Source organism: Daucus carota, chromosome 9 (assembly GCF_001625215.2).
Source record: "Daucus carota subsp. sativus chromosome 9, DH1 v3.0, whole genome shotgun sequence".
Lineage (NCBI taxonomy): Eukaryota > Viridiplantae > Streptophyta > Magnoliopsida > Apiales > Apiaceae > Daucus > Daucus carota.
Genome location: NC_030389.2, coordinates 45,460,859 through 45,473,556, shown reverse-complemented (window position 1 = coordinate 45,473,556; position 12,698 = coordinate 45,460,859). Strand labels below are relative to the sequence as shown.

The window sequence follows — 12,698 nt, the reverse complement described above, 5'->3', positions numbered from 1 at the left end:
TTTCTAGATAACAATAGACATGGAAAGATTTAACTTCCCTTTACTCCATATCATACATATTTTTTAAAACAAGCTCGAATTAGATGGCAAAATTTTAGAGTTAAATACTAAAATTCTCTTAAAAATTAAAGGAGAATTTCAGAAATATAATGGATCGGGTCTGGATCCCAAGAAACTCGAAATATAATGGATCGGGTCTGGATCTCAAGAAACCCGACCCGATCTGACCCGTTGCTATTCCCAGAATTTCTGGATCCAGTCGAATATCTATCTTCAGTATCAATTCCACAAAGACCTCACTTTCCAGATCGTCAAAACGGTAAACCTCTTCTCCATCGTGATCAAATGCAACAAGTCCATCATAAACACCTGGGAAGTGGGAACACATCATCTATTAACTTGTGTGCAAATGAGTCCTCGTTAAAAGGAGTATCAAGTATGGATCAACCTGGTGCAACACAATCAGACCACTAGAAACTCATCACTTGTACCCTTCATCTTCATATATAACATATTGTCAAAATAAGATCCACAGTTCTGATATAAGACTATAATTCCATTGCCGAGAAGCTAGGAAAATCGAACCTGGCTCCCACCTTTTTGTCTAAAGACAGCGTCATATATGCTTTTAAGAATTGAGTAGGATTGTGTTGTTAATATGGTTCAACCTGTGACTGTAAAAGGCGTGTATTTGTATTCTCTGAAGTCGGCTTTGTGGAAGGCTTTCTCTTTTCCTCTGAATAAAACTCTGCCTATAAATTTGTTTTGAGGAAATATTTATGATCTTTGAACAAGGCTCCATTTGAGGTGTGCATGAACTCTGAAAATTTGAACTGGAATTTCAATTACTAAAATGGGAAATATTATTTAGGATTTTGGGATTCACAGCTCAATGTACGTGAAACACAATAAGAGGGGCTCACCTTAATGGAGAGGCTCTATTTGGTTGAACATGAATTACTTGATTCTTTCCTCACTGCATCAGTACTAAATAGGTACATACCATGAGCATATGGCTGAAAAAAGGCTCAGAGCGATTTTACAGACAGATATTTCTGAAGGTTATTGAAGACAACAGCTATAAACTAAAAACGATTACCAAGGCATTCCAAGGTCAAATATATATCCTCAGTTCTTGGATGTGTTTTATCCACAGAATAAAATTGATGGACTTGATTATCAATCTCAATCCAGCTGCAACCAGGAGTTTTGTGTGCATTTTGTTCCTTCAGCATCTTCCTCACTTTTCTAACCTCATTCCAACTCCCCGACTCACTATATATATTTGCCAACATTATTCCATAACCGCCATTATTTGGATCAATCTCAATCAATTTCTTTACTGCATATTCAGCCATGTCCATTTGGCCGTGAATCTTACAGCCGTTAAGCAAAGAACCCCAGACAACTTCATCAGGGGGAATCTTCATTTCCCTTATAACTTCCTTGGCCTCTTCAAATTGACCTGCTCGGCCTAAGAGGTCAATTAAGCAACCATAGTGCTCAATATGAGGCTCTAAACCATAATCATTAATCATCATGCTGAAATACTTGCGCCCTTGTTCAACCAATCCACCATGGGTACAAGCATTTAACAAACCAACAAAAGTAACAGAATCTGGCAGTACATTATCTCTGTGACCCAACATCTCCTCAAAAATACTAACAGCGCAATCACTTTGACCATGCAAGGCTAAACAATTTATCATAGAATTCCACGACGTCAAGTTCTTCTTAGAAGTCTTATCAAAAACCCTTTTCGCCTCTACCAAGCTTCCACATTTCCCATACATATCAACCAAACCATTCGAAACATAACAATCCGACCCAAGATCATTTCTATATATATAACCATGTATACACTTCCCAAGTTGAAGCATACCATTATGTCCACAAGCTGAAAGAGTACACACAACAGTGACCTGATTCGGCCTATTACTACTACCAACCATTCTCTTAAACAAAGAAATCGCCTCCGAAAACAACCCATTCTGAGTACACCCCGCAATAACAGCATTCCACGACGGACTATCCCTCTCAGGCATCTCTTCAAACAACAAAACCGCATTCCCCATTTCCCCAACTCTAGTGTACCCCGAAACCATAGCTGTCCATGACACAACATTCCTCTCAGTCATTTCATCAAACACCTTCCTTGCAACCCCAAGATCCGAACAAAACCTCGAATACGAATCCACCAGAGCTGTTTGCACAACTGGGTATTCACCAAACCCCAATTTCGCGATCTGGGTATGCAACGATTCCGTCCCAAACGGCCCCAAAACCCCAGCACAAGCCCTAAGAACATGAGGAAAGATAAACTCATTTGGTCCCGGATTCGCCTTTCGAAACATTTGAATATACAAATTCAAAGCCGAATAATGATCAGGCTGCGAAGCGTAAGCAGTGATCATAGCAGTGTAAAGATAAATGTTGCGAAATCGAAGATTATCGAAAATTGAACGAGCGTAGTTGAGGTTAAAGAGAGAAAGATTGCAGAAGCGAACAAGCTTGAAAGCATAGAATTGAGTTTGTGAGTAACCAAGTGTTACTAAAAAGGCTTGGATTTGCTTTAGATGATTGAGATGATTTGATTTGTTTAGTAGAGTGACGATGTGTTTGTTTAAAGTGGGGACTGCTAACATGTTCTTTGTTTGTTTGAGTTTGGTTTAAGTTCCCGCTTTTATCCGTTATTTATAGTGGACTTTGCAAGAAATTTACTTCAGATTAATCGGTGGAATCGGAAATTTTAGAATCGTGAATACGAGTGTATGAATTTGTTTGATTATAAAATAAATATATAAATTGAGTAAATATGATTGGTTAAGAAATTATGATAAATATTTCATTTACAAGGTGGTTGATGAAACAAGTCAGATATTAAGCGAAAATTTTGAATACAAGATCATTGTTGCATAATGTGAAAAAAGTGGTTAATGTGTAAGATTGAATGATTCATAAATTATCATTTTGCAGTGAAGAAGGATATGGATATAGGAAAACTGAACATGGTTGGGATTCATTTGTGAATTTTGTCTACAAAACTGAGACACTTGAGGAAGAAGGTCCGATAGTTTCATGTACAATGTCACCTCCCTTCTGCGCGAAAGTTGAATTATGAGAGGACTCGGATGATTCTGAAGAAGGACTTGAAGGCGATTCAGCATCAAACTGCGGTGTCATCTTAAGCACACCCTGTCCGAGGCCTTGGTTGAACTTAGTTTTGGTGGATGCATTAGGAAAATCTCCCAGCCAAGGAACCATAACTCTCTTATTGTTTGGAAGGGATGATTGTTTTGAGAACCTTTGTCGGAGAGAGATCTGGGAATTGTATTTAAATGCTTTGTTAGCGTCGTATGATTGTAAAGAATCAGTGTCCTCATCCAAGCTTATACTGTCATCGACGTTTTTATTCTTTCTCATTGGCCATTGGAGAAGTACCTTAAGCCGTTTTGCAGCTTGATTTACTGAACCAAACCTCTTGCTGTCCAATAACTTTGGATTTTTGATGGAGTCATGGCGAGTGATCAGAACATCTGAAGCATCTTCGATATGACCACACTTGGTGGCACCCGCATTCTCAGCATCTCTGAGATGCATTATTTCTGCATCAACAACTCTGAAAGAACTCCCCGGGCTGCCTCTAATACTATGCATTTTGATGTGAGAGACCAGCATTCTTCTTATCATATAATCTTCAAATTTTGAGATCCTTCCTGAATACAGGTACTTTCTCAAAGTTTCAGAAGATGGTAATTGCTGTTGTTGCCTGATGAGATCTAACGGAGTCCTTCCACCAGCATCACGGACATTGAAACTGATCTCCGGGATTTTCATCAGAAGTTCCACCAGATCTGTGTGGATGTTCTCGGTTATAGCCATGTGAAGTGCTGTTTTTCCTTCATTATTCTGGACATTAATAAATTTTTGCATATTCACTATGTTTCCATGCACCAACTGCTTCATGAAATCTATTTGTCTGTCCTGTCTCCTGAAGCCTGGAGTACGAAAACTAGCTACAGCCATATGAAGCAAAGTGTCTCCATAATTGTTTGTTGCAGAGGCTGATGATGGAAACGTAGAAATTAAAACCTCTATCACAGCCAAGTAACCCCTGTAAGCAGCCACATGCAGAGCTGTGTTTCCATGTTTATCTTTCGAGCTGATGATGTCATACGATGAAATCAAGTACTTGACTATCTGTGAAATGAAACAAGTTAGAAACCAAAATTATGTCAAACACAGGTAAAAATCAAGTACTTACTATAAACATGCTACTTCAAGGCTAAAGCACCAGTGTACAAAGAAATTCACCTCGATTTGCCCCCTACCGGAGGCTGTATGCAACAATGTTGAATCCTGAGAATCTCTATAAACCAGAATATCCGAACAGTCCTTGAGAAATTCCTTTAAAATCTCCAAATTCCCTCCTCTTGCTGCAGCATGAACTACCCTGTTTGTCATCTCAGACTTGAAAACAGAAGAAACCTCCGTCTTTTTCCTCTCTTTTTTTCCTCCATCATCCTTGAGAGGTCCCCAAAAGCCAGAGAACTCAATCAGTAACCTGAAAACCTCAGAACTCTTACTCCTGGCTGCAGCATAAAAAATATCAGTGACGCCATACTCTCCTTCCCCGAATACGATCAGCGGGTCCTTCTCCAACATTTTTTTAACAAAATCGAGATCCCCAGCTGAGGCAGCAGTGTAGAGAAGCCAACCTCCATATCCAGATCCAATCAAAGTACTTCTCCGGTTTTCACATTCCAGAAGCAGTTTCTGAGCAACCCGGGACCTATTTTTGGCAACATCATCAAACTCCAGTTCATCATCCCACATGGTTTCAAGACGGTGAATTCTCCGAAGAGAGGTGAGTTTAAAGAGGAGGTTAGGGTCATCATACAGAAGCTCCCTAACCAATTCATAATGCCCATTTGCAGCTGCCCAATCAATGGGAGATGCATACCACCACTGATGTCCTGTAGTTTCCCACCTCAGAGGAAAATTTGTTGGAGACATCGAAAACAACACGAAAAAGGTTGAGAACCTTAAAACAAGATCCAACCTTTATCCTAAACTCAAAACTCAGAACAGGCCTAACCGAACAAAATAACTAACTGAGCAAACAAAGCGAAAACACCAAGAAAGATTAAAAAACAAGCGGTATCAACAAAGGGCATGCAGAATATATGTACACAAATATACCATCTAATAATGGAAGGGCCTAGGAGCAGAGAAGTATGTGTATATGATACAGTATAGATAAAATCAAGAAGCAGCTTTTCTCTGGTGAGTAAAGCATTTGAAGATGATAATAAAACAAAATAACAAGGACCACCTGTCAGGAAGATTTTATTGGGGAAATTGTAGCCTAGCAAAACAGAAATACTGAAAATACTAGAACCTAGTTATCCAGTCCAGTGATAACTAAGTGAGAGGAGAGTATTGAATTGACCACTTCTGTTTTACTGGCAATTATTCTTAAATTTGGTTAACAAACCAGTGTTCTACAATTTTCGAGCCAAGTTCATAGATTAGGAACTTTGTTAACACTTGCGATGCATACGTTTGAATACTAAGACAAACTAAACACGCCTAAAGCAAATCTTGATAACTGAGAATTTCAAACTATGAAGGCCAAGTATCAGTTTCGGCCACCAGTTGGCTGGTTATGTGTGGATAACAGACAACACATACTAAGAACTAAACCACAAATGGCCAAAAACGAAAAGAAGACTATTTCAAGATCTTTTAGATTAATTAGATATATCAATTCCTTTTAAAGTATCATATGAAGCGAAAAATAATTTGCCAATACGCGTAGATTGTAGAAAATGTAACTAACCTGAACTTATTGAATGCACATGGTATACAAGAATGTAGGGCTGTTATTCGGTCCGGGCGAGCCGAGTTTCGAGCCGGACATAATTCGAGCCGAGTTTTATTTAGTCGAGCCGAGCCGGCTCGTTTAAGAAAACGAGCCTAAACCTTTGCCCGAACTCGACTCGTTTATTTTCACGAGTCGAGTCGAGCTGGCTCGTTTAGTTAAACGAGCCGAGTTTAACGAGTCGGGCGAGCCGGCTCGTTTAATTTAACACTAAATCGAGCCTAAAATGCTACCCGAATCCGACTCGTTAATTTTCACGAGTCGAGCCGAGCCAGCTCGTTTAACAAAACGAGCCAAAACCTCTGCCCGAACTCGAGCTCGATTAACTAAACGAGCCGAGCCGAGCCCATCAAAACGAGTTCGAGCCGGGCGAGCTCGCGAGCTGCCCGGATCGGATTACAGCACTACAAGAATGGGTTAATACTCTATTTCATCACTATATAAAACTTGCAAAAAGGTCATTCCGTTAGTCTCCGTTAAAACTTAACGTGTTAAGGCTCTGTTTCATCACTGTTTTCGATCAAAACTTTCAGTTGGCCTACCGAAAAAAGGACAACTTTCAGTATACATGTATAATTACAACTAAGCTTAATTGCAGTCTCATCTTCATTTCTTCCATTGAACACACAAACAAACCACAACACACAGTAATCCTGATCCCAATATTTACTTGGATTTTGATCCTATTTTGGATGCGAAGACATTGTCATCGAGGTTGGCATGAGATCTTGACAATGATAAAAACAAGATAACATTCCAAGACAACTTACTTAAAAGAATAACGTTTGTAGGGGATTCACTGAATAAGAATCAATGGACTTCACTTCTTTGCTTAATCACCGAAAGATTGGTCCAATGGCATGGCTCCTTAGCCACCTTTAAAACCTCTGTAAGTGAAGCTTTTTATCTTCTTTCCGTAAACTATATCCTGACTGACCAGATTTTATTAGATTAATTTCTAATGCAATATAATTTTAGCAATATGATGGGGTATTCCAATTCTACTGGGAGCCATTGTTGGTTGAATCAAACTGTGATGATCCCGCAGAGCATCATGTATTTGAAAGAGTTATCGATGTCCACAAAATTCTTATATTTGATTTTTTCATGTGGTGGGTATTTGTGAAGATGACAATTCTGTAAGCATGGTTGACAGACAGGGGTCATCTCAAATGTTATAAATATATTTAGGTTTGCATGCAAGGAAGGAATGAGGGAGGAAGGAAGAGAGAACGCTGGCAGAGATAGAGAGACGGAGAGGGACGAGGCGATTGAGAGAAGAGAGGGAGAAGGAGAGAGATAACAAGGAGAAAAACATACACGCACTATATTTTTATATAAAAAAAACACACAAATGCAAAAACAAACCACTCCGTTAACTTTAACATTACCTGTTAAAGTCAAATACATAGTTAACGGGGTTGAAATGTTTTCTAGCTTTTATTATTTAAATGAAGACTTTTTTGACTCGGTAGACCAACAAAAAGTTTTAATCCAGTAGAGTGATGGAATAGAGTATTAACCTATACAAGAATGAACTCTACTTGGAAAAGATATACCAAGAGAATATAAACTATTTATCTTATTGAATGCACATGGTATATAAGAATGAACTCTACCGAATAAGTTTAGCCAAAAGGGGAGTCGAGCAATAAATTCAAAATTACCACAGTGAGGGGCAGAGGCCAGGCTGGATGCAAGGAAGCATGTCCATATCTGCCAGAACTGCCTGTCCATATCAGGCAGGGAAATTACATTACTCGTCATAAGATTACCACGAGATGGACAATAAATTTAACCATGCCTGAGAAATTAAACCAGCCTGGAGGTAAAGAACTTGTCAGTGTCAGACATGAGGCCCAGGAGTAGCATCTGATTTCTAAATCATATTTCAAGGTGGTATGAAAAGTTAAATTAAAACCAACTGAAGCAAAATCCAAACTTTAAATAGAAACTCTCGAATATAATTCATATATAATCAGACTGTTCGACTGTTTCTTTTCCGGAAAAAATATACTCCACACTAAACCAAATAGAAACGAACTCTGCTTCACCAAATTATATGATAAACAAAGTCTATTTTATTTCAAATACAAATATGCTGGTAACAAGATACTAAAAACTTCAAAGACTCCCATAGACCAAAAGGGGCTTGTGATATCATCAATGTAACAGCATTAAGCTTGGACGGATGCCATGTGAACGATCAAGTCAATCACACGAGAACTGCAAAACAGAATAACAGTGTCATTGGAACACACTTAACAGAGTCTAGTTAAATCACTTCGAAACATAATATAAATGTCTGAACATTACCTGTAACCCCATTCGTTGTCGTACCACGAGACAAGTTTCACAAAGTTATCGTTCAAAGCAATCCCTGCTTTAGCATCAAAGATGCTTGATCTGCAAATGTTCAAAGCAAACATTGAGCCAACTTCATAAATGTAACATATATATTGAAAATTAACTTCTCTCTATTAACCAATATTATTCACCTGCTATCACCAACAAAGTCTGTTGAAACAACATCATCCTCGGTGAATCCCAAGATGCCCTTGAGCTTTCCCTCAGATTCCTCCCTAATAGTAATAAAGATAGGTAAAAATTAGAACCAGTTGTTACTGAACTAATCACTCAGTGATAACATGAAACAATAGACATAAAAACAGAGCTCAAAGATATTCAGAAACACTTACTTGATGGCAGCTTTAATCTGGTCATATGTGGCCTTCTTCTCAAGCCTCACAGTAAGGTCCACAACTGAAACATCCACAGTGGGTACCCTGAAGGACATACCGGTCAATTTACCGTTGAGTGCTGGGAGAACCTTTCCAACAGCCTATTTGAAACGGAAGATGAAAATCATAGTGAGATATAAATGCGTAGATGTAACAAAGACATTGTACTAGAGATCTGGCCCATCAAATCAAAATCAATTTTTTTTTTTATTAATCTTAAATTAGATTCATGTGACATTCGTTCAAAATTACCTTGGCAGCTCCAGTGCTGCTAGGAATGATATTGAAAGAAGCGGCTCTTCCACCTCTCCAGTCCTTGCTTGATGGGCCATCCACAGTCTTCTGTGTGGCTGATTCATACAACAAACATAAATTAGTAAGGGAAATAATGTAAATACAAAATAAACTATATCCACCCAAACCATAATAAACATTAGGAAGATTTTAAGAGATGCAAGAAGCCACTCACCGGTGATAGAGTGGACAGTGGTCATAAGACCCTCAACAATGCCAAACCTATCATTAATAACCTGCAAATTATGGTTCAAAAAAGAGAAATAAGTTAAAGGAACATGCTTATAGAAAAGCAGGAGGAAATTGACATATATACTGGTCCAGGGTGGTTATAATACCTTGGCCAAAGGAGCAAGACAATTGGTAGTGCAGCTAGCATTGGAGACAATGTCGAGGTCATGCTTGTATTCCTTCTCATTAACACCAACAACAAACATTGGTGCATCTTTGCTAGGAGCAGAAATCACAACCTTCTTTGCACCACCCTAAAAAAAGAGGAAAATCAAACTTTTTAAAATCCATGAACTGAAACTACGATCAATAATAATCACAAGACAAGTAATGTCCCGATTCGCAATATTGAATTGACATGAACTAGGAAGCTAGTAATATCTAATCTACATGAACTGGCCCTCAATTCAGTAAACAGGGCTTCATTTCTAACATGGATTAAATTTTATCGAGATCAAATAATGAGACAAAATCCAAAACATTATGCAAGTAGTAGGCATTCACATCGGAAAAAAAATATAACAGGGATCGCAACAGACCTTCAAGTGAGCAGCAGCCTTGTCCTTGTCAGTAAAGACTCCAGTAGACTCGACGACAAAGTCAGCTCCAGCTTCACCCCATGGGATATCCTCTGGGTTCCTAAACAACATCACACAACACAAACAATTTTAACCTCACCAATTTACTCAAATTAAGATGCTCAAATCCAATAAAAATTTACAGAAACTGCAAAACATCAAAAGAACATGAAAGCATTATTTACTCAAATCTAGATGCTCAAATTCAAATATATATTTACATGCATAACAAATTTGCAAAACATCAAAAGAACATGAAAACATTAACAGATCCAAAACTGTAAATACTTAGCAATCATCCAACGAAACACGAAAAATCGAAAAATGCAGAAGCATACCTGATGCCAAACACCTTGACTGGCTTCTGACCAAAGAGAAGAGTCTTCTCGTCCTTAACCTTAAGCTCATTATGCTTCCATTGTCCATGAACACTGTCGTATTTAAACATATACGTCTGCAAACACACCCCTTCAAATCAGCCCCCACGCTACTATTTTTTAACATTTCAATTTTAATAATATAACAAATAATTTTAACAATTTACCACCGCGTCTAAAACCTGTAAACTTTTAATGTTTCGACTTTACGTACCATGTAGTCAGTAGTGATGAAAGGATCGTTAACAGCGACGAGCTCAACATCGTCTCTCTGGAGAGCTACTCTAGCCACCAATCGTCCGATCCTTCCAAATCCTGTAATCAAGCAACCAAATCAACAATTAAAACACTACGAAAATAATGCATGAAATGAAAAAAAAAAAAAAATAAGAAAGAACGATAAGTTACCGTTGATTCCGATCTTAATCTTCTTGTCAGATGCTGAACACAAACAAAAATCAAACACAGTTAGTTAAACTAATATTAATCATCGTTGAAAAATACTACTAAAAATGTAAAATGAAACTAAATATTTACCCATTGATAAGAAAGAGTGAGAAAATGTATGTATAGATGTGTGTATAGATTGTTGTGAAAACGAGAGTTGTGAAGAGAGAAAAGGGTTGGGGGAGGTATTTATAGCGGCGGATTAACGTATGACATTTCTTGGAGAAAAAGAAAGCCGGTTTTCCTTACGGGTCAACATTTATTATATTATTCTTTCTGTTCCAAATTATTTATATAATTTAATATGTAATTTATAAAATTATGTATTAATAGTTTAGATTAAAGAGTATTTATTTTGATATTTTTTGAATAAGATCTACTTTAATATCTTGTATTATGAATGAGATAATAGTATATTAAAATGATTTGATTTAATTTTATATATTTTGACAGTGCGGGAGGATTGGAGAAAAAGAAAGAAGGTTCTAGAAGTGTGTAAAAGTAAAACAAGGGACTTTATAGTGAACGGGTTTATTACCAAACTGTGTACGAAAAGTAAAGCTAGTTTAGCCGGTTGATTTCAAAAATAGCAGTATTGCTTGGTATAATTTGTAATTTCGATTTATTCGAGACTGTAATAGTATGTGCACAATTCGAACACTTTTTCTATATAAAACAATACGATGTAGGGCCTAGGCCTTGGCTTGTTGTGACTTGTGAGGGGTGTTGGATTCAAAATTTGTCACGAACTCTAACATTTTGGTCTTCCTTATTTTTCTAGTCCGATTACTGCTGTCCAGCCCTCAAAGTTCTAGTTCGACTTTTTTACGGTATCTAGAACGTTATTATTCCGAATACTCCCTCCATCCCAAATTAGATGAGCTCGTTGATTTTGGGCACGTATTTTTAAGTCCATTGACCGCATAGCTACATTATTTATTTTAAAAAATTTATTTTTGCAAATAAAAATTTAAATATGAAATTTTCGTTTACAAAAGAAAAATTTTAAAATAAATTTCGGAACTAAACGGTCAATTCATCTTAAGTTACGTGCCCAAAATCAACTAGCTCATCTAATTTGGGATGGAGGGAGTACTACGCAGCCCGTATATTACAATTTGTACAGTATTCATCTTAGGTGATAAATCATGAATTAGTTGTTGTTTCGTTATTCGTCAAATTCATTAAATATCTGATTATTTAATGAATTATTCGGTCAATTCAATTAATCCTTCATCCATAACTTAACTCATCAAGTCCGATTTTCATTTTTTACAACACCGATCCTAAGTTTCGACATAATTTCAAATATAGTAATATGTAAAATTAGAATTACAATCCTAAAATTGATGATCTAATGGTGCATGCCTCCTGTCGAAAGTCTCGCTACAAAAGGCATGACAATTGACATCATGCATTCATGCTTAAGAATTTTATTCTCCTCTGCAATAATTTCAATAATTTCTTTCTTAATCGCTATAACTGTATAATACTGATAGTGATAATATGAGTACCTCTTGGATGTCAAATACTCCCTCCGTTTTGAAATATAGGTCGCTTGACTTTTTTGCAAGTATTTTTAAGTCTTTTGACCGCGTGCTTAAAATCATTGTTTTTGAAATTTTCTTTTTTTGAATAATAATATCAACCATATATTTTTATTCAAAAAAAATTTCAAAAATAATGATTATTAGTATGCGGTCAAGGGAGTTAGAAACGCGTGCAAAAAAGTCAAACAGCCTATATTTCAAAACAGATGGAGTAATAAACTACTCTTTTTTTTTTAACGTAGGAACCTGCAGCCGCTACCCTTCGGGTGCGCACTGGGTAAACCCGCGAGCTCACGCAATAGCCTGCAAACTACGTGAACCAAGGTAAACCGCACCTTAGCGCGACAGGCTCTGATAATAAGTTGATAATAAGTTGATGGATGGACCGACATGATGCACTCATGGCGGCATAACCGCATGCCATCCGTCTCGGATATATAATACAGATCTAATCTTAGACAAAAGTCAATTATCTAATTGTATCCTTTCTTTTCTTGTACTATAAAATAAATAACTCGGTAATTTGTGGAGGAAAAAATCTGACCTTTGGAAGACGCAAATTTCAAATGTCGCACAGAAAACCTGATGAGTAACCA

At 37.2% G+C, this 12,698-nt stretch overlaps 3 protein-coding genes across 5 annotated transcripts; all 3 read right to left on the bottom strand.

Moving 5' to 3' along the window:
• Window positions 1–14: 14 nt before the first annotated feature.
• On the bottom strand, window positions 15–2,816 carry LOC108202954 (pentatricopeptide repeat-containing protein At1g33350). 3 transcript variants are annotated; one of them, XM_064084066.1, is made up of 2 exons: window positions 449–2,816; window positions 15–369 (listed from the first exon to the last, which is right to left on the bottom strand). In XM_064084066.1, the coding sequence occupies exon 1, from the start codon at window positions 2,643–2,645 to the stop codon at window positions 1,086–1,088; it is 1,560 nt and encodes a 519-aa protein (XP_063940136.1). In that variant the 5' UTR covers window positions 2,646–2,816; the 3' UTR covers window positions 15–369; window positions 449–1,085. The 3 variants fall into 3 exon arrangements, with proteins under 3 accessions (XP_063940136.1, XP_017227086.1, XP_017227085.1); XM_017371597.2 differs by having other exon boundaries at window positions 15–833; window positions 924–2,816; XM_017371596.2 differs by having other exon boundaries at window positions 15–820; window positions 924–2,816.
• Window positions 2,817–2,933: 117 nt separating this feature from the next.
• LOC108202953 (uncharacterized) lies at window positions 2,934–5,849 on the bottom strand. Its single transcript, XM_017371595.2, has 2 exons — window positions 4,315–5,849; window positions 2,934–4,200 (listed from the first exon to the last, which is right to left on the bottom strand). The coding sequence occupies exons 1-2, from the start codon at window positions 5,014–5,016 to the stop codon at window positions 3,037–3,039; spliced, it is 1,866 nt and encodes a 621-aa protein (XP_017227084.1). The 5' UTR covers window positions 5,017–5,849; the 3' UTR covers window positions 2,934–3,036.
• A 1,977-nt stretch (window positions 5,850–7,826) lies between these two features.
• LOC108203001 (glyceraldehyde-3-phosphate dehydrogenase GAPC1, cytosolic) lies at window positions 7,827–10,768 on the bottom strand. Its single transcript, XM_017371675.2, has 12 exons — window positions 10,643–10,768; window positions 10,514–10,546; window positions 10,320–10,420; window positions 10,067–10,182; window positions 9,690–9,789; window positions 9,258–9,404; window positions 9,095–9,155; window positions 8,878–8,975; window positions 8,584–8,726; window positions 8,383–8,466; window positions 8,201–8,290; window positions 7,827–8,110 (listed from the first exon to the last, which is right to left on the bottom strand). The coding sequence occupies exons 1-12, from the start codon at window positions 10,644–10,646 to the stop codon at window positions 8,062–8,064; spliced, it is 1,026 nt and encodes a 341-aa protein (XP_017227164.1). The 5' UTR covers window positions 10,647–10,768; the 3' UTR covers window positions 7,827–8,061.
• Window positions 10,769–12,698: the final 1,930 nt, after the last annotated feature.